Below are 23,394 nucleotides of genomic sequence, written 5' to 3' on the forward strand. Positions count from 1 at the left end.
TTTAATTCAATATACAATTTATTTATTTTTTATTTTTTAACACCGACTGGATCATTTCTGACCATATAATGCACAGCCAAGAGAGAAGAAGAAAGAGAACAGGACAGAGAAAGCTTGAGTATCAGGGAGGGGAAATGATACAATCCAATTAAGGAGAGTGAGAGAGTGAGGCTTGTTGAGAAAGGGTAAAGAGAGACGTGTGTAGGACACACAGGCCATGTGTAGACAGGATGTGGAAGGCACATGGTTGGAGAGAGAGGGGCCCTCCAGCAGGCAGACTGTGAACATTAGAGAAACACGTCCCGTCCCACTCACCAAGCCATGTGCATACAAATTAATTCTGTTTACAGAACCAGAGGAGAGAGAGTTCTTTGTCTGGAACTCATGTTTGATCATTAAAAATAGAACTGCATTTTTTCTGCATTTCCCATGAACATGCGCTCTCTTTTCCATCTCTCCCTGTTTTCATATTTAAGGTTTGGGATTTAAACAAACCCACAGCACATTACATTTTGGCAAGTAACTCATCCCATATGTTGGTGCTATGAAAACGAGAGATGCCTCAAATCATGTGGCCTGTGGAGGAGAGTGTTAGTACTTAAATCAGATGTATTTTCACATGGTTTGAATGATTTAACAATTTTAAACAAATATTTGAAAAAGTTTGTAACAAATGTAAAACATTAAAATCTATGCACATATAAGGCATTTGAAAAGTAGTAATAAATAAATTATATTATAAAAAAAATATATAAAAATCACAACTAAGTAAATTCAAGGCATTGTATCATTCGTTTCTTTACAAAAAGATGAAATCTTTAACTTAAAATCAACTGATTTTATAAAAATGCATGTAATAGAAGAAACGTCTTATATTTACTTTTATAGAGCTTAAGTGAAAATGACGCAGCCGGGGAAATTTAGTTTTTTTAGGGCATATTTACCTTGATTTTTCTCTTATTTCTTCTCAAGCTCTTCACATTGGCAATTTTTTCTCCTAAGTTAAGAAGTAACTAACTTTACTGATGTTATATGGTGTTATAACAAAAATGTCAACAAGAGATTAATCAATTTTAAATATTTAAAACAAATTATACGACAATACAAATGATTTCTGAGGTCATTTCACTCTGCTTTAATAATCCGTTTTAATGCCAAAAGTAAAGCCATTTTATATGATTTACATTAGAATGATTTCTGAAGGATCATGTGACACTGAAGACTAGAGTAACAAAGCTTAAAATTCAGCTTTGCATGACAGGAATAAATTGGATTTTAAAATGTGTTCCAATAGAATATATTTATTTTTAAATTGTAATATTATTTCAATTACGTACTGTATTTTTTCAAATAAATGAAGCCTTAGTAATCATAAAATACTTTTCAAAAATCCTAGACTCCCCAAACTTTTGTGGACAAAAAGTGAGAATGGAGTGGAAAAAGGTGGTTCTGGAAGAGAGCTGGCCGTGGGGAAATGATCACAGCAGTGTGTGGTGAAACGGAGAAGGATCATTACTCACACACAGCACCCCCAGCTGTGGAGGAGGAACTGTGTGTCAGTGGAGCCATGTTTCTGCCGTATAGCCGCAGCACCTAAATCACTCAGAATAACAAAACAGGAAGTCCCGGATATTTACAAACACCTGTGGCCAAGTCAGCACACACACTTTTACATCTTAGGCCCTTTTCAAATGAATGTGCTTTGGAAACACATATTTGTTGTCCGCTGATGTAATTGTTGACCAACAGTTTTGGATGAAAGTTCGAGGGACAACACAAACATTATTTGAAAAAGAGGAGGATGCTGAGAGAGGGAGAGAGAGAGAGAGAGAAATGAGAACATGCAGAAAGAGGAAATGGAGGGAGGGGTGAGCGCAGGAATGATTGGGTACAAAAGAGCCAAGTGTTGATTGAATACAGCTGTGGAGGGAGCGAGGGAGAGAAGTAGATGACAGAGATAGAGAAAGAGAGAGAGACTGAGGCAGGATGGTGAGGAGGAGATGGACTGAGTGTCGGGGGTAGAGGGATTCAAAGAAAGGTGTGTGCTAGAGACCAGAAAAAGAGAGGTAGGTCCTAATTGTCAAAATTGTTATGATGGAAATAGAACAGAGGGAAAAAATAATAAATAAATAAATAGATTGAATGGATTTCAATATTTCACATTACCATTTTTCAATATTAATATTTAAATATATAAATGTTAAGAAGTCTGTGTTTGAGACATATAAAACAACATGTATGCATAAAAGCATTTTAAAACAATTAAAAAATTAATAATTAATTTTTATAGCATGAAAAAAGCTGAAATCTTAATGCAAAAATGACTGTAAGGCAGAAGAAACACAATATTTAAAAAGATTTTTATGTGTTTTTTGAAACGCTGAATCATGTCCCTCTTCTCATTCTCTGCCCATTTCCCAACTCTCACTCCCAAAATATTTTCAGTGCTGCACAAACTCTGCAGCGGGCAGACGTCAGGGCGGTGAGGAAAGGAAATAGAGCGCAAAGAGAATTCAGAGAAAAATTTGTTTTTATGACCCCAGCAAAATGGAGCTTTGATAAAGTGGCACGAAAAGGACAGGGATGGCTTTCTTTTTCCTTTCAAGTGTTTCCAGTTCACATTCCTGATTGCACACTCGATTTTTCTCATGTTCCCTCACTACACACACATCCTCATGCTGTCACCCTGATGTTTGACCATGTCCTCTTGAGAATATGCAGATAGTTACACCACGCTGTAGATATGTGAAAGCATCCAAGCTTTACAAAGCTTGATTTCATATGAGAATGAGGGGATGTGATCAGTGCTTCCAGAATTCCAATGTATCCAATGTGAGAAAAATTTGTTATGCAGTTACTAGGGTGTTCTGGGTGGTTTCAATTGCCTGAATTGTAATTCAGATTGCTCAGAAATGTAAAGGTTTTGGTATATATTTGTTGATGTTTTAATATTTATGTGCATGTTGGGATCGGTGGAAAAAATAAAAACATGTTTATGCCCCTGTATGTGCTTTAGCAGCATGCATGAGTGTGTGTTACTCAGAAAAAACAGCCTATTTATACACTGACCAGGCGTTTTCCTGTGTGGTGTTTATAGTGGATGCCTGTGGATTATGGCTGCAATAAACTAGCACTTGTTAAAGTTTCTGCCATTCCATGGATATTCTAGGAATATACCATAAGTCCCAAAGAGCAAAGATAAACAAAGAGCATAGTTTCTGAACAGATGTGTTTTTAGACTGCATAGAAGAATGGAAATTCAGATGCATCATAATGCACAGCAGTTTGCTGAATATTGATTAGAACTAGAGATGGACTAAAAATAAATCTCTTAATAGAAATTATATCATTGAAAATTTGGAAAAAATTGCTGAAAGGAGCTTGTCACAACTTTTGAAAAACAAACAAAAAGACAAAACAACTCAAATGAAACAAAACAAAATAGGATAAAATGAAATTAAACAAAAACAAAATGAAAATGAAAATAACAATAAATAAAACAACAATAAATAAAACAGGACAATAAATAAAACAAACAAGAAGAAAACAATAGACAAAATAAAAAACAAAGAAACTAAATTAATTACAACAAAATTAAGGACAAAAAACAAACTAAGCAAGACGAAAAACAAACAAACAAAACAATATAAATAAAATAAAATAAAATAAAATAAAATAAAATAAAATAAAATAATCACTGGAACAGCTTTAGGGCCAAATCCTAGATATACCAAAGTTCATATTCACCAAATCCGAGTTCTGTTCCGGGTCAAAGTGACCATCCAGAAGTATAGCTCTTCCTCAGAGACAAAGAAGAATGACACAGAATGTAAAAGAGCCTGCAGACCTCACAGATTCTTTTAAGACTGGAATGAAGCCTAGGTATTCGTCACACTAAGACAATAGCAGCTCAGTGAGGACTAGATTCTGAGAGGCTAAAGCCTCTCTTTGTTAAATTACAAAAAAACAAACAAACAAAAAAATAGCCAAGAGCAACTAATAATGCAATATGTAATGAAAGAACACGATGAATGATTTGGTGTGACGAGTAAGTAATGCATCGGTGCAGCTTAGTGTTTAAGGATGAGAAGGGTCGTAGGTTCAGATCCTGCGAGAGGTTGATCTGAAGCCCTTGACTAAGACAACAAAACTTTGGTTGCTCCACTGGGGCTTAGAAAACATCAAGCTAAATGTCAGATTGCTTAGTTAGATAGCATCATAAAAGAGTTATATGCTTGAATAACACAGTGTTTCACAGTGGTGGACAGTAACGGAGTAGCTTTACTTCGTTACTGAACTTAAGTACGTTTTTCAAGTATCTGTACTTTACTTGAGTGATTTTATTTTGAGTAACTTTTACTTTTGCTTCACTACATTCCGAAGCATAAAATCATACTTTTTACTTCACTACATTTCATAAAACATATCGTTACTCCCTATAATATATCACGTGCTCCGAGACGCAGAAGCGGTGTCTGATTCATCATGAATGAACTGAGTCTTTTCAAAATAAACCTTTAAATCGGATCGCGAATCGCACCAAACGATTCGTTTAGGAATTAGAATGATCCGATTGCAGCTGTTCTGGAGTCGACCACTCACTGATTCAAATGAACCGTTTAGTGCGAGTCTCCAGAAGTAAGAACAGGGAGGTCTTGTGAGCGCGCGTGCGTCTGATGTTGCTAAAAGTAAGTTATTAATGTCGAAATATTGGATTAATTATTGTAACTGAAAATCATATTTAGGTCCAAATTTTCAGTTGTTTGGGAACTAAATCCGTTGTAAAGAGTGATCTATTTAAGCCCACTGAAATGCTCGAGTACAGACACATCAATTTTAGGTAAAAAAAACTTTAAATAACACAGATTAAATACAATAACTCATGCACGTTCAAATTCCCCGCTGCCATAATGTTAACAGTTTTATTAAAATGTCCTATGTGACGTCTGTTTTTATATTGTTTATCAACAGTAACGTTATACATATGTATATTGTTTGGATTAACTAGACGAGTAGACAGACATGAATGTTTATTCATAACCGTACTGAAAATAAGTAAATATTGTTAGCTGATGCTAACTGTCTAGCTAACAAGCTTGTTGGTGCTAAGTTGATGTAACTTTTATAAATAATGTCCAAATATTTTTATTCAACCACCTATATATATATATATATATATATATATATATATATATATATATATATAGAGAGAGAGAGAGAGAGAGAGAGAGAGAGAGAGAGACTACATCTGGGTAGAAAAGAAAGGATGTGTGATGTTCAGAACATGGTAACTACAGTAATTATTAAAGTGGGAAGAGATGCATCCCGTTTGGCCAGGGTAGTTTTTAAACCATAGACAAGGTTTGAGAAGGAAAAAATCATTATGAAAATATAATTATATTTTCCTTAATGTTCTTCCTAACTTCAGGCCTTATTATCATGTCATATATAAAGTTACAGTACAGACCAAAAGTTTGGACACACCTTCTCATTCAAAGAGTTTTCTTTATTTTTATGACTAAGAAAATTGTAGATTCACACTGAAGGCATCAAAACTATGAATTAACACATGTGGAATTATATATGGAATTATATTAATAACAAAAAAGCTTGAAACAACTGAGAATATGTCATATTTTAGGTTCTTCAAAGTAGCCATCTTTTGCTTTGATTACTGCTTTGCACACTCTTGGCATTCTCTTGATGAGCTTCAAGAGGTAGTCACCTGAAATGGTCTTCCAACAGTCTTGAAGGAGTTCCCCGCGAGATGCTTAGCACTTGTTGGCCCTTTTACCTTCTGTCTGTGGTCCAGCTCACCCCTAAACCATCTCGATTGGGTTCAGGTCCGGTGACTGAGGAGGTCAGGTCATCTGGAGCAGCACCCCATCACTCTCCTTCTTGGTCAAATAGCCCTTGATGCCTTCAGTGTGACTCTACAATCTTCATAGTCATGAAAATAAAGAAAACTCTTTCAATGAGGAGGTGTGTCCAAACTTTTGGTCTGTACTGTAACTTTGATGTTCTGTAAAACAAACTTTAAATTACTTTGTTCTTATTGGTGAAAAACAGATGGTCAACTCTGTTTTCTCTCAGGTACATCACAGTGTAAGCTTCACAGTGAACATTACTCTCATCAGCGTAGTCCATATCAACAACAAAAATATATCTTGACTCCATATAGTGGTTATTTTGGAAAAAATCCCAGGTATTTTGAGCAGTAGGATTATAAAAAAATATGTGCTAATATAACATTAAATTAAGTAGCCTATATAAAATTGCAAACATCTATCTTTCAGTACTTTTTTACTTAAGTACATAAAAAATTGAGTACTTTTGTACTTTCACTTGAGTAAGATTGAAAAAGGAGTACTTTTACTTTTACTGGAGTAATATTTTACTATACGTATCTGTACTTTTACTCAAGTACTTGATTTGTGTACTTCGTCCACCACTGGTGTTTCATTAAAGTCTCATCAGCAGACCAAGATCCTCCTCGACGTGACATGATCATATACTGATTTAGGAGTATTACCATTAAACTCTGCAACCACAGCAAAAGAAAAGAAACTAGCTTGGTATTAAAATGAAAAATGTCTGTAAAAACAAACATTATGGTTACAATAGTAGGAGGAAGCATTTAAAATAAACCACAGCCTTATGCAAGTTTGCTATTAAAATATCAACAGGACAGTGGATGGACTCTTTTACAGTCCAATACTGACAAGACTAAAATGCGTTTGAGTTCGGCCACAAATGACGGACCTGTGGCAAAATATTAAAGTGGCATGGCTGAATAACTGCTGTGAGAGACGTATAATGATTCCCAGGCCTGCTTCACAGGATCAGCTACAACTTTGTGACATCATACATAGGGCTCAAAGTTCCCACGCTGCACTACACGTGAACGAGCCTCGGGGACCAGACCATTACAGACTTTCACTCTCAAGCATGTAAACACACAATCAAGCCTTCCTCAAGTTTTCCAGGCCTTCTTTGTCAGTGTCAACAATCAGGGAGACTTTGTTACTCCAGAACAGACATGCTCATCCTCACATAAAAATCTGAACAAACCCCTAATCCTCAGCATTCAACTTTAGCATGTAACTCATCCCACACACTGTTTGTGTTACAATACGAATAATACGTCAAATCAGGCTGCTTTTTGAGGAAAGGTATGATATTTATTTTCCAAGTGACCAGACTTTATTACAAGGTCTCGTTCTCACTAATAACAATGACTTTTGTCTCAATAAACTCCTTATTTGCTGCTTATTAAAAAGGTAGATGTTAAGCTTTAGGTATGGGGTAAGATAAAAAGGATGGTCATGCAGAATAAGTCATTAATATGTGCTTTGTAAATATTAATAAACAGCCAATATGCTAATATTACGTTATAATATGCATGCGAGTTAATAGTGAGAATTGGTTCTTAAAATAAAGTGTTAATCTTGATTTTCAAGATTAATAAAAACCTTCAGACAGCTGGAGACTCACCAGTCTTTGGAGAACTGGCCAAACAGACATATCACAAAAATTGCTAAAAATATTTTTCTAAAATTAGAAATAAATATTAGGGAACTATACACTGGCTTTCAAAGAGCAACGATACAAAATAGAATAGCAACCACACAGAATACATAAACGACCATCCAGAACACCTTATTACTCATTAAGAATACCTTAGCAACCATGAAAAATACCCTAGCGACACCCCAGAATACCTTAGCAAATTTCAAAATGTGCACAAATCTATTTTTAATAACATGATAAACATGAAAAGACAAACCAAGCATAAAACAGTTCTAGACCCTCCATATAACAAGCATGTAAATGCACAACATATATTGTACATAGGCTAATTGGAAATGCATCCTATCTGATGCTGTCCTGCACTACAAGAGAGTAACTTCACTCATAACAACAACTTGCGTAACTTCTTACTGACCCCAGCTCCTCACGTGGGTTTCACCACAAACAGAGTCTTCATCTTACAACATTAAGGCACACACATAAACATGTTCTCTGAACTCTTCACCTGTAAGTTAATTTTGAAAGTACCCACCTTGGTCAGCCTCATGTTTTCCCTGGACTTTGCTCTCTCCCTCCTTAAAGACCCTCTCACGGGTACCGGATCTGGCTCGTCCCCACAGCTATCCGCACTCAGGGCACAACCCATATAGAGATCTGGACCCTGCTGGTCCGTCTCTCCACCGTCGCTCTCTCTGGATGAGGTTTCCCAAGCACACAAGAGCAGCTGTTTTTGTCCGCTCACTTGAGGCCCTTCCCCTTTTCCTGGCTCCCATTCAAACACACACACACATGTTCGCCAATTCACATCTCATCTCCCTCTTCTAAGCACACACAGGTGAGAATATTCCCATTAAATCAAAAGTCTAATAGTACTCTTAAAGCAGCGTACGGTCCGCCAAATGTACACAACTCACAAGCCAAAATCCAGAGGACATCAGCCCCCACCCCCTACTTTTCCCAGAAACACACACACCATTGTGCTCTAGTTTTCTGTCTTTCAGATTGTAAACAGACATAAGCTGACTTTTCTTCTTTTCTTCTTGAGATCAAGCTATGCATTTTTTTCCCCTTAATTGCTTATTTTTAGTGTTAGGAGAACATTAAAAGATGCCTTGAATCATGCAGGCTGTGAAAAAAAAAGAACAAGATTTATTATTTTCATCAGACAATCACTTAGCAACACCCTATCATCCACACAGGACACCATGACCACTTAGCAACACCCTATCATCCACACAGGACACCATGATCACTTAGCAACACCCTATCATCCACACAGGACACCCAGACGATCAATTAGAAACACCCTATCATCCACCCAGGACACCCAGGTCATCACTTAGCAACACCCTATCATCCACACAGGACACCATGATCACTTAGCAACACCCTATCATCTACACATGACACCCAGACGATCACTTAGAAACACCCTATCATCCACCCAGGACACCCAGGTGATCACTTAGCAACACCCTATCATCCACACAGGACACCCAGTCGATCACTTAACAACACCCTATCATCCACACAGGACACTCAGGTAATCACTTAGCAACACCCTATCATCCACACATGACACCCAGGTGATAATTTAGAAACACCCTATCATCCACACATGACACCCAGGTGATCATTTAGCAACACCCAGGACACCCAGGTGATCACTTAGCAACACCCTATCATCCACCCAGGTGATCACTTAGCAACAACCTATCATCCACACATGACACCCAGGTGATCATTTAGCAACACCCTATCATGCACACAGGACACCCAGGCGATCACTTAGAAACACCCTATCATGCACACAGGACACTCAGGCGATCACTTAGAAACACCCTATCATCCACACAGGACACCCAGGCGATCACTTAGAAACACCCTATCATGCACACAGGACACCGAGGCGATCACTTAGAAACACCCTATCATGCACACAGGACACTCAGGCGATCACTTAGCAACACCCTATCATCCACCCAGGACACCCAGGCGATCATTTAGCAACACCCTATCATCCACCCAGGACACCCAGGCGATCACTTTGAAACACCCTATCATCCACACAGGACACCCAGGCGATCACTTAGAAACACCCTATCATCCACCCAGGACACCCAGGTGATCACTCAGCAACACCCTATCATCCACACAGGACACCCAGGCGATCACTTAGAAACACCCTATCATCTACCCAGGACACCCAGGCGATCACTCAGCAACACCCTATCATCCACACAGGACACCCAGGCGATCACTTAGAAACACCCTATCATCCACCCAGGACACCCAGGCGATTACTCAGCAACACCCTATCATCCACACAGGACACCCAGGCGATCACTTAGTAACACCCTATCATCCACTCAGGACACCCAGGTGATCACTTAGAAACACCCTATCATCCACACAGGACACCCAGGCGATCACTTAGAAACACCCTATCATCCACCCAGGACACCCAGGCGATTACTCAGCAACACCCTATCATAAACACAGGACTCCCAGGCGATCACTTAGTAACACCCTATCATCCACTCAGGACACCCAGGTGATCACTTAGAAACACCCTATCATCCACACAGGACACCCAGGCGATCACTTAGTAACACCCTATAATCCACACAGGACACCAAGGTGATCACTTAACGACACCCTATCATCCACCCGGGACACTCAGGCAATCACTTAGCAACACCCTTTCATCAACACATGACACCCAGGTGATAATTTAGAAACACCCTATCATCCACACATGACACCCAGGTGATCATTTAGCAACACCCAGGACACCCAGGTGATCACTTAGCAACACCCTATCATCCACCCAGGTGATCACTTAGCAACAACCTATCATCCACACATGACACCCAGGTGATCACTTAGCAACACCCTATCATCCACACATGACACCCAGGTGATCACTTAGCAACAACCTATCATCCACACATGACACCCAGGTGATCACTTAGCAACACCCTATCATCCACACATGACACCCAGGTGATCACTTAGCAACACCCTATCATCCACACATGACACCAAGGTGATCACTTAGCAACACCCTATCATCCACCCGGGACACCCAGGCGATCACTTAGAAACACCCTATCATCCACACATCATCCACGCATGGCACCCAGGCGATCACTTAGCAACACTATATCATCCGCACATGACACCCAGGCGATCACTTAGCAACACCCTATCATCCACCCGGGACACCCAGGTGATCACTTAACAACACCCTATCATCCACCCGGGACACCCAGGCGATCACTTAGAAACACCCTATCATCCACACATCATCCACGCATGGTACCCAGGCGATCACTTAGAAACACCCTATCATCCACCCATGGCACCCAGGTGATCACTTAGCAACACCCTATCATCCACCCGGGACACCTAGGCGATCACTTAGAAACACCCTATCATCCACCCAGGACACCCAGGCGATCACTTAGAAACACCCTATCATCCACCCAGGACACCCAGGTGATCACTTAGAAACACACTATCATCCACCCAGGACACCCAGGCGATCACTTAGAAACACCCTATCATGCACACAGGACACTCAGGCGATCACTTAGAAACACCCTATCATGCACACAGGACACCCAGGCGATCACTTAGCAACACCCTATCATCCACCCAGGACACCCAGGTGATCACTTAGCAACACCCTATCATCCGCACAGGACACCCAGGCGATCACTTAGAAACACCCTATCATCCACCCAGGACACCCAGGCGATCACTTAGCAACACTATATCATCCGCACATGACACCCAGGCGATCACTTAGCAACACCCTTTCATCCACCCAGGACACCCAGGCGATCACTTAGCAACACCCTATCATCCACCCGGGACTCCCAGGTGATCACTTAGCAACACCCTATCATCCACACAGGACACCATGATCACTTAGCAACACCCCATCATCCACACGGGACACCATGATCACTTAGCAACACCCTATCATCCGCACAGGACACCCAGGCGATCACTTAGAAACACCCTATCATCCACCCAGGACACCCAGGCGATCACTTAGCAACACTATATCATCCGCACATGACACCCAGGCGATCACTTAGCAACACCCTTTCATCCACCCAGGACACCCAGGCGATCACTTAGAAACACCCTATCATGCACACAGCACACCCAGGCGATCACTTAGCAACACCCTATCATCCACCCAGGACACCCAGGTGATCACTTAGCAACACCCTATCATCCACCCAGGTGATCACTTAGCAACAACCTATCATCCACACATGACACCCAGGTGATCACTTAGCAACACCCTATCATCCACACATGACACCCAGGTGATCACTTAGCAACACCCTATCATCCACACATGACACCCAGGTGATCACTTAGCAACACCCTATCATCCACCCAGGACACCCAGGCGATCACTTAGAAACACCCTATCATCCACACATCATCCACGCATGACACCCAGGCGATCACTTAGCATTACTATATCATCCACCCGGGACACCCAGGTGATCACTTAGCAACACCCTATCATCCACCCAGGACACCCAGGTGATCACTTAGCAACACCCTATCATCCACCCGGGACACCCAGGTGATCACTTAGCAACACACTATCATCCACACATCATCCACCCGGGACACCCAGGCGATCACTTAGAAACACCCTATCATCCACCCAGGACACCCAGGTGATCACTTAGCAACACCCTATCATGCACACAGGACACCCAGGCGATCACTTAGAAACACCCTATCATGCACACAGGACACTCAGGCGATCACTTAGAAACACCCTATCATCCACACAGGACACCCAGGCGATCACTTAGAAACACCCTATCATGCACACAGGACACCCAGGCGATCACTTAGAAACACCCTATCATGCACACAGGACACTCAGGCGATCACTTAGCAACACCCTATCATCCACCCAGGACACCCAGGCGATCATTTAGCAACACCCTATCATCCACCCAGGACACCCAGGCGATCACTTAGAAACACCCTATCATCCACACAGGACACCCAGGCGATCACTTAGAAACACCCTATCATCCACCCAGGACACCCAGGTGATCACTCAGCAACACCCTATCATCCACACAGGACACCCAGGCGATCACTTAGAAACACCCTATCATCCACCCGGGACTCCCAGGTGATCACTTAGCAACACCCTATCATCCACACAGGACACCATGATCACTTAGCAACACCCCATCATCCACACGGGACACCATGATCACTTAGCAACACCCTATCATCCGCACAGGACACCCAGGCGATCACTTAGAAACACCCTATCATCCACCCAGGACACCCAGGCGATCACTTAGCAACACTATATCATCCGCACATGACACCCAGGCGATCACTTAGCAACACCCTTTCATCCACCCAGGACACCCAGGCGATCACTTAGAAACACCCTATCATGCACACAGCACACCCAGGCGATCACTTAGCAACACCCTATCATCCACCCAGGACACCCAGGTGATCACTTAGCAACACCCTATCATCCACCCAGGTGATCACTTAGCAACAACCTATCATCCACACATGACACCCAGGTGATCACTTAGCAACACCCTATCATCCACACATGACACCCAGGTGATCACTTAGCAACACCCTATCATCCACACATGACACCCAGGTGATCACTTAGCAACACCCTATCATCCACCCAGGACACCCAGGCGATCACTTAGAAACACCCTATCATCCACACATCATCCACGCATGACACCCAGGCGATCACTTAGCATTACTATATCATCCACCCGGGACACCCAGGTGATCACTTAGCAACACCCTATCATCCACCCAGGACACCCAGGTGATCACTTAGCAACACCCTATCATCCACCCGGGACACCCAGGTGATCACTTAGCAACACACTATCATCCACACATCATCCACCCGGGACACCCAGGCGATCACTTAGAAACACCCTATCATCCACCCAGGACACCCAGGTGATCACTTAGCAACACCCTATCATGCACACAGGACACCCAGGCGATCACTTAGAAACACCCTATCATGCACACAGGACACTCAGGCGATCACTTAGAAACACCCTATCATCCACACAGGACACCCAGGCGATCACTTAGAAACACCCTATCATGCACACAGGACACCCAGGCGATCACTTAGAAACACCCTATCATGCACACAGGACACTCAGGCGATCACTTAGCAACACCCTATCATCCACCCAGGACACCCAGGCGATCATTTAGCAACACCCTATCATCCACCCAGGACACCCAGGCGATCACTTAGAAACACCCTATCATCCACACAGGACACCCAGGCGATCACTTAGAAACACCCTATCATCCACCCAGGACACCCAGGTGATCACTCAGCAACACCCTATCATCCACACAGGACACCCAGGCGATCACTTAGAAACACCCTATCATCCACCCAGGACACCCAGGCGATCACTCAGCAACACCCTATCATCCACACAGGACACCCAGGCGATCACTTAGAAACACCCTATCATCCACCCAGGACACCCAGGCGATTACTCAGCAACACCCTATCATCCACACAGGACACCCAGGCGATCACTTAGTAACACCCTATCATCCACTCAGGACACCCAGGTGATCACTTAGAAACACCCTATCATCCACACAGGACACCCAGGTGATCACTTAGTAACACCCTATAATCCACACAGGACACCAAGGTGATCACTTAACAACACCCTATCATCCACCCGGGACACTCAGGCAATCACTTAGCAACACCCTTTCATCAACACATGACACCCAGGTGATAATTTAGAAACACCCTATCATCCACACATGACACCCAGGTGATCATTTAGCAACACCCAGGACACCCAGGTGATCACTTAGAAACACACTATCATCCACCCAGGACACCCAGGCGATCACTTAGAAACACCCTATCATGCACACAGGACACTCAGGCGATCACTTAGAAACACCCTATCATGCACACAGGACACCCAGGCGATCACTTAGCAACACCCTATCATCCACCCAGGACACCCAGGTGATCACTTAGCAACACCCTATCATCCGCACAGGACACCAAGGCGATCACTTAGAAACACCCTATCATCCACCCAGGACACCCAGGCGATCACTTAGCAACACTATATCATCCGCACATGACACCCAGGGGATCACTTAGCAACACCCTTTCATCCACCCAGGACACCCAGGCGATCACTTAGCAACACCCTATCATCCACCCGGGACTCCCAGGTGATCACTTAGCAACACCCTATCATCCACACAGGACACCATGATCACTTAGCAACACCCTATCATCCACACAGGACACCATGATCACTTAGCAACACCCTATCATCCGCACAGGACACCCAGGCGATCACTTAGAAACACCCTATCATCCACCCAGGACACCCAGGCGATCACTTAGCAACACTATATCATCCGCACATGACACCCAGGCGATCACTTAGCAACACCCTTTCATCCACCCAGGACACCCAGGCGATCACATAGCAACACCCTATCATCCACCCGGGACTCCCAGGTGATCACTTAGCAACACCCTATCATCCACACAGGACACCATGATCACTTTGCAACACCCTATCATCCACACAGGACACCATGATCACTTAGCAACACCCTATCATCCGCACAGGACACCCAGGCGATCACTTAGAAACACCCTATCATCCACCCAGGACACCCAGGCGATCACTTAGCAACACTATATCATCCGCACATGACACCCAGGCGATCACTTAGCAACACCCTTTCATCCACCCAGGACACCCAGGCGATCACTTAGAAACACCCTATCATGCACACAGCACACCCAGGCGATCACTTAGCAACACCCTATCATCCACACATGACACCCAGGTGATCACTTAGCAACACCCTATCATCCACCCAGGACACCCAGGCGATCACTTAGAAACACCCTATCATCCACACATCATCCACGCATGACACCCAGGCGATCACTTAGCAACACTATATCATCCACCCGGGACACCCAGGTGATCACTTAGCAACACCCTATCATCCACCCAGGACACCCAGGTGATCACTTAGCAACACCCTATCATCCACCCGGGACACCCAGGTGATCACTTAGCAACACACTATCATCCACACATCATCCACCCGGGACACCCAGGCGATCACTTAGAAACACCCTATCATCCACCCAGGACACCCAGGTGATCACTTAGCAACACCCTATCATGCACACAGGACACCCAGACGATCACTTAGAAGCACCCTATCATGCACACAGGACACTCAGGCGATCACTTAGAAACACCCTATCATGCACACAGGACACCCAGGCGATCACTTAGCAACACCCTATCATCCACCCAGGACACCCAGGTGATCACTTAGCAACACCCTATCATCCGCACAGGACACCCAGGCGATCACTTAGAAACACCCTATCATCCACCCAGGACACCCAGGCGATCACTTAGCAACACTATATCATCCGCACATGACACCCAGGCGATCACTTAGCAACACCCTTTCATCCACCCAGGACACCCAGGTGATCACTTAGCAACACCCTATCATCCACACATGACACCCAGGTGATCATTTAGCAACACCCAGGACACCCAGGTGATCACTTAGAAACACACTATCATCCACCCAGGACACCCAGGCGATCACTTAAAAACACCCTATCATGCACACAGGACACTCAGGCGATCACTTAGAAACACCCTATCATGCACACAGGACACCCAGGCGATCACTTAGCAACACCCTATCATCCACCCAGGACACCCAGGTGATCACTTAGCAACACCCTATCATCCGCACAGGACACCCAGGCGATCACTTAGAAACACCCTATCATCCACCCAGGACACCCAGGCGATCACTTAGCAACACTATATCATCCGCACATGACACCCAGGCGATCACTTAGCAACACCCTTTCATCCACCCAGGACACCCAGGCGATCACTTAGAAACACCCTATCATGCACACAGCACACCCAGGCGATCACTTAGCAACACCCTATCATCCACACATGACACCCAGGTGATCACTTAGCAACACCCTATCATCCATCCAGGACACCCAGGCGATCACTTAGAAACACCCTATCATCCACACATCATCCACGCATGACACCCAGGCGATCACTTAGCAACACTATATCATCCACCCGGGACACCCAGGTGATCACTTAGCAACACCCTATCATCCACCCAGGACACCCAGGTGATCACTTAGCAACACCCTATCATCCACCCGGGACACCCAGGTGATCACTTAGCAACACACTATCATCCACACATCATCCACCCGGGACACCCAGGCGATCACTTAGAAACACCCTATCATCCACCCAGGACACCCAGGTGATCACTTAGCAACACCCTATCATGCACACAGGACACCCAGACGATCACTTAGAAACACCCTATCATGCACACAGGACACTCAGGCGATCACTTAGAAACACCCTATCATCCACACAGGACACCCAGGCGATCACTTAGAAACACCCTATCATGCACACAGGACACCCAGGCGATCACTTAGAAACACCCTATCAAGCACACAGGACACTCAGGCGATCACTTAGCAACACCCTATCATCCACCCAGGACACCCAGGCGATCACTTAGTAACACCCTATCATCCACTCAGGACACCCAGGTGATCACTTAGAAACACCCTATCATCCACACAGGACACCCAGGCGATCACTTAGTAACACCCTATCATCCACTCAGGACACCCAGGTGATCACTTAGAAACACCCTATCATCCACACAGGACACCCAGGTGATCACTTAGTAACACCCTATAATCCACACAGGACACCAAGGTGATCACTTAACAACACCCTATCATCCACCCGGGACACTCAGGCAATCACTTAGCAACACCCTTTCATCAACACATGACACCCAGGTGATAATTTAGAAACACCCTATCATCCACACATGACACCCAGGTGATCATTTAGCAACACCCAGGACACCCAGGTGATCACTTAGAAACACACTATCATCCACCCAGGACACCCAGGCGATCACTTAGAAACACCCTATCATGCACACAGGACACTCAGGCGGTCACTTAGAAACACCCTATCATGCACACAGGACACCCAGGCGATCACTTAGCAACACCCTATCATCCACCCAGGACACCCAGGTGATCACTTAGCAACACCCTATCATCCGCACAGGACACCCAGGCGATCACTTAGAAACACCCTATCATCCACCCAGGACACCCAGGCGATCACTTAGCAACACTATATCATCCGCACATGACACCCAGGCGATCACTTAGCAACACCCTTTCATCCACCCAGGACACCCAGGCGATCACTTAGCAACACCCTATCATCCACCCGGGACTCCCAGGTGATCACTTAGCAACACCCTATCATCCACACAGGACACCATGATCACTTAGCAACACCCTATCATCCACACAGGACACCATGATCACTTAGCAACACCCTATCATCCGCACAGGACACCCAGGCGATCACTTAGAAACACCCTATCATCCACCCAGGACACCCAGGCGATCACTTAGCAACACTATATCATCCGCACATGACACCCAGGCGATCACTTAGCAACACCCTTTCATCCACCCAGGACACCCAGGCGATCACTTAGCAACACCCTATCATCCACCCGGGACTCCCAGGTGATCACTTAGCAACACCCTATCATCCACACAGGACACCATGATCACTTAGCAACACCCTATCATCCACACAGGACACCATGATCACTTAGCAACACCCTATCATCCGCACAGGACACCCAGGCGATCACTTAGAAACACCCTATCATCCACCCAGGACACCCAGGCGATCACTTAGCAACACTATATCATCCGCACATGACACCCAGGCGATCACTTAGCAACACCCTTTCATCCACCCAGGACACCCAGGCGATCACTTAGAAACACCCTATCATGCACACAGCACACCCAGGCGATCACTTAGCAACACCCTATCATCCACCCAGGACACCCAGGTGATCACTTAGCAACACCCTATCATCCACCCAGGTGATCACTTAGCAACAACCTATCATCCACACATGACACCCAGGTGATCACTTAGCAACACCCTATCATCCACACATGACACCCAGGTGATCACTTAGCAACACCCTATCATCCACCCAGGACACCCAGGCGATCACTTAGAAACACCCTATCATCCACACATCATCCACGCATGACACCCAGGCGATCACTTAGCAACACTATATCATCCACCCGGGACACCCAGGTGATCACTTAGCAACACCCTATCATCCACCCAGGACACCCAGGTGATCACTTAGCAACACCCTATCATCCACCCGGGACACCCAGGTGATCACTTAGCAACACACTATCATCCACACATCATCCACCCGGGACACCCAGGCGATCACTTAGAAACACCCTATCATCCACCCAGGACACCCAGGTGATCACTTAGCAACACCCTATCATGCACACAGGACACCCAGGCGATCACTTAGAAACACCCTATCATGCACACAGGACACTCAGGCGATCACTTAGAAACACCCTATCATCCACACAGGACACCCAGGCGATCACTTAGAAACACCCTATCATGCACACAGGACACCCAGGCGATCACTTAGAAACACCCTATCATGCACACAGGACACTCAGGCGATCACTTAGCAACACCCTATCATCCACCCAGGACACCCAGGCGATCACTTAGTAACACCCTATCATCCACTCAGGACACCCAGGTGATCACTTAGAAACACCCTATCATCCACACAGGACACCCAGGCGATCACTTAGTAACACCCTATAATCCACACAGGACACCAAGGTGATCACTTAACAACACCCTATCATCCACCCGGGACACTCAGGCAATCACTTAGCAACACCCTTTCATCAACACATGACACCTAGGTGATAATTTAGAAACACCCTATCATCCACACATGACACCCAGGTGATCATTTAGCAACACCCAGGACACCCAGGTGATCACTTAGCAACACCCTATCATCCACCCAGGTGATCACTTAGCAACAACCTATCATCCACACATGACACCCAGGTGATCACTTAGCAACACCCTATCATCCACACATGACACCCAGGTGATCACTTAGCAACACCCTATCATCCACACATGACACCAAGGTGATCACTTAGCAACACCCTATCATCCACCCGGGACACCCAGGCGATCACTTAGAAACACCCTATCATCCACACATCATCCACGCATGGCATCCAGGCGATCACTTAGCAACACTATATCATCCGCACATGACACCCAGGCGATCACTTAGCAACACCCTATCATCCACCCGGGACACCCAGGTGATCACTTAACAACACCCTATCATCCACCCGGGACACCCAGGCGATCACTTAGAAACACCCTATCATCCACACATCATCCACGCATGGTACCCAGGCGATCACTTAGAAACACCCTATCATCCACCCATGGCACCCAGGTGATCACTTAGCAACACCCTATCATCCACCCGGGACACCTAGGCGATCACTTAGAAACACCCTATCATCCACCCAGGACACCCAGGTGATCACTTAGAAACACCCTATCATCCACCCAGGACACCCAGGTGATCACTTAGAAACACACTATCATCCACCCAGGACACCCAGGCGATCACTTAGAAACACCCTATCATGCACACAGGACACTCAGGCGATCACTTAGCAACACCCTATCATCCACCCAGGACACCCAGGTGATCACTTAGCAACACCCTATCATCCGCACAGGACACCCAGGCGATCACTTAGAAACACCTTATCATCCACCCAGGACACCCAGGCGATCACTTAGCAACACTATATCATCCGCACATGACACCCAGGCGATCACTTAGCAACACCCTTTCATCCACCCAGGACACCCAGGCGATCACTTAGCAACACCCTATCATCCACCCGGGACACCATGATCACTTAGCAACACCCTATCATCCACACAGGACACCATGATCACTTAGCAACACCCTATCATCCGCACAGGACACCCAGGCGATCACTTAGAAACACCCTATCATCCACCCAGGACACCCAGGCGATCACTTAGCAACACTATATCATCCGCACATGACACCCAGGCGATCACTTAGCAACACCCTTTCATCCACCCAGGACACCCAGGCGATCACTTAGAAACACCCTATCATGCACACAGCACACCCAGGCGATCACTTAGCAACACCCTATCATCCACCCAGGACACCCAGGTGATCACTTAGCAACACCCTATCATCCACCCAGGACACCCAGGCGATCACTTAGTAACACCCTTTCATCCACACAGGACACCCAGGCGATCACTCAGCAACACCCTATCATCCACACAGTGTTAATTTTGTCAGCTATTTTAATTTTAGTCTTACTTTATGACCCATGCTAAAATGTCCTACTTAGGTTTATCATGTTTAGTCAACCTTATCTTATTTAGTTACCCAGAACAATGTATGGCTTTGAAATGAAGATAAATAAAAAAATAATGTACATGGGCCACAATGAGGAACATGCAAGTCTTACAGATCTTCCTATGGAAGCATATGGGTAGCAAAATTCATTTTGAAATGTAACATGCAAAATGACAATGCAATATGTAAAATGTATTTAAATTGACGTTGCCATATTTGCTAAATTTAGTGCAAAATGTATATATGCATATAATGTATATAATGTATATTAAATTATATAATTTACATTTGCCATTTTCTAGACTAATTTTAATATGTAAGTTCATATAAACATCTCTAGATTCCACTCATCTATTTACTCATTTTTCCTTGCATATTTTCCCAGCATTCTCATGGACCAGGCCAGCTGAAACCACGACTATCCACCAGGAAATGAAATGGCGTATGAGACCACAACAACTATTGCTGGGAAGTGAGGGAAGCCGCAGCTCTGCAGGGCTTCAGGCTAAGCTGGTATGCGAGTTGGCAGCGTTGATGTGTAGCTGCCGGGCTTAGGCTGTGTAACTGAGAACCTGTGTGAACAGAATCAGCCCTTCGGTGCCGATTTACCCTGACAAGGCCTCCCAGAGTCAAACTCTATATCTTTGCCTTTCTAAGACTATTTTTAGCTGCGTGTTTTACGTTTTTCAGAGGACCTTTCTTTTTTTGAAGAACGATAAGAGATGTAGATGGAGAGGAAAGGAGGGGGTTGGGGTGACATGGTGGCCTGTGGGTATATTAAATCGTTCCCCTTATAAGGCAAATTCCACTCGTGCCTCCTCGGCCCCTTCGTTTCCCTCCCTCCTCTTTTCCTGTTCTCTCTCTTTCTCTGAATGCACACATAAACCAACTCTCTGAACACCAATGTCCCTTTAACTACTTTATCAGGTACAACCGTGTTGTTATGACTTTACAGGTATTCATGCGACATGCCTGGAAACATCATCTATTGACAATTCTGGAAAATAACATTAACATGTCAGTCACGTAGCATGTTTACATGCAGCATAGAAATCTGTTAGGACTTGAGGCAAATGAAATTTTAACCTGACTGAAAGAGGTAATCCTACAGAATTATTATTATTTTTTAATTCTATGATTAATTGCCTCATTGTTCCAAACCTGTATGATTTTAATTGAAAAATGTTATCAATGTTGCTATATGTGCCTGCTCATTCAAACAATTGGAACAGACTAAAATTGCACATTTCACCTTTAAATTCACACAGTCTCGTTTTATAAGATAAGCTCAGACAATGGCTGCGCAAGCACTTTTTCCATAAAACTAAGTGCAATGAAAACTAACAGATATATTTAAAAAAGCAAAGCCAGGCATTTTTAAGAGTAATACGTCACATTGTGCAAATAGAGAACTGAATGATCTATGGACTGATCCTAATGAAACGTGTTTGTCTGATACACAGATTCTACCACCTCATGAAGTCGATTGAGCCTGGCATACAGCTCTCAGTAAGAAGCATTTTATAACACCTGAAGTGATCACAGTAGGAAAATGCTCCAGAATGCTATCATCTAAAAGACAGCCAGCTGCCAACATCTGCCAAGCACTTTTTGGCAGGGACCTAGGCAGACATAATTCTCAATATCTGCTAATGGTAAATGGAGGCTTTCAAGAAGGGAAACAGAGGGGAGAGAGACAACACATCGACCAGATTAATTATGAACTGAGTGGAAAAGAAAGGATTTACATAGCATTTAACAGATGTCGTCTGGACTTTTGAACCTTTTTTTATTATTCGGATTGCTGCTGCAAAAAAATAAAAAATGGTAAGCAGGAAGGAAGAAAGGAGTCATATGAGAAAAGCTGAAGAGACTGCTTAAAATAGATAAAGAAAACAGACTGCATGGTCAAAAAAGAGAGGAAAGATAAATAGACAGACAGGGGAAGATGAGAATCTTAAGTGCACACTTGGTCCTGCATTGGCTTAAGCAAAGCAGCTACAAGCAATTGCAGATGAAAACAAAATAAATGAAATGCTCAAACAAAACAACAAACAGCAAAGTCCACATTCCTGCGGTTAATACAACATGTGATTTATGTAATAAATATTGGTTCATATCCCAAGAAAGCACAACTGGTTCTTGTCTGTGCAAAACGATACCTGAAGTGCTGAAAATAGTTTGCAATACATTTCTATGTAGTTGCCAGGATGTTTTAGGCAACTCTAGGTGTTCCACGGCGGTGGGTTTCATCCACATTCCTGGAGCCCCACACAGCACATTTTGTCTCCTTTGCCTGACATACCAGGTCTTGGAGTTTCATGAGCTAAATCAAGAGTGTTTGAATTGGGAGACATG

General features: G+C 44.2%; 1 protein-coding gene and 1 long non-coding RNA gene across 10 annotated transcripts in view; one reads left to right on the top strand and one right to left on the bottom strand.

Annotated features, from left to right (window-relative positions):
• LOC128012144 (tensin-2) overlaps nt 1-8,415 on the bottom strand; it is a 48,245-nt gene extending 39,830 nt beyond the window's left edge. For 4 of the 9 annotated variants that reach the window (XM_052595177.1, XM_052595178.1, XM_052595176.1 and 1 more), the window contains exon 1: nt 8,063-8,415. In XM_052595177.1, the coding sequence (XP_052451137.1) occupies nt 8,063-8,176 (114 nt within the window). In that variant the 5' untranslated portion in view covers nt 8,177-8,415. The remainder of the gene's footprint in view (nt 1-8,062) is intronic. The other 5 variants (XM_052595185.1, XM_052595184.1, XM_052595182.1 and 2 more) reach the window with 2 other exon arrangements.
• On the top strand, nt 1,846-23,150 carry LOC128012146 (uncharacterized). The gene is made up of 3 exons (XR_008182713.1): nt 1,846-2,066; nt 21,422-21,549; nt 22,500-23,150. It is a non-coding gene; the product is annotated as an uncharacterized LOC128012146 (long non-coding RNA).
• Nucleotides 23,151-23,394: the final 244 nt, after the last annotated feature.

This window comes from Carassius gibelio, chromosome B23 (assembly GCF_023724105.1).
Source record: "Carassius gibelio isolate Cgi1373 ecotype wild population from Czech Republic chromosome B23, carGib1.2-hapl.c, whole genome shotgun sequence".
Classification (NCBI taxonomy): domain Eukaryota; kingdom Metazoa; phylum Chordata; class Actinopteri; order Cypriniformes; family Cyprinidae; genus Carassius; species Carassius gibelio.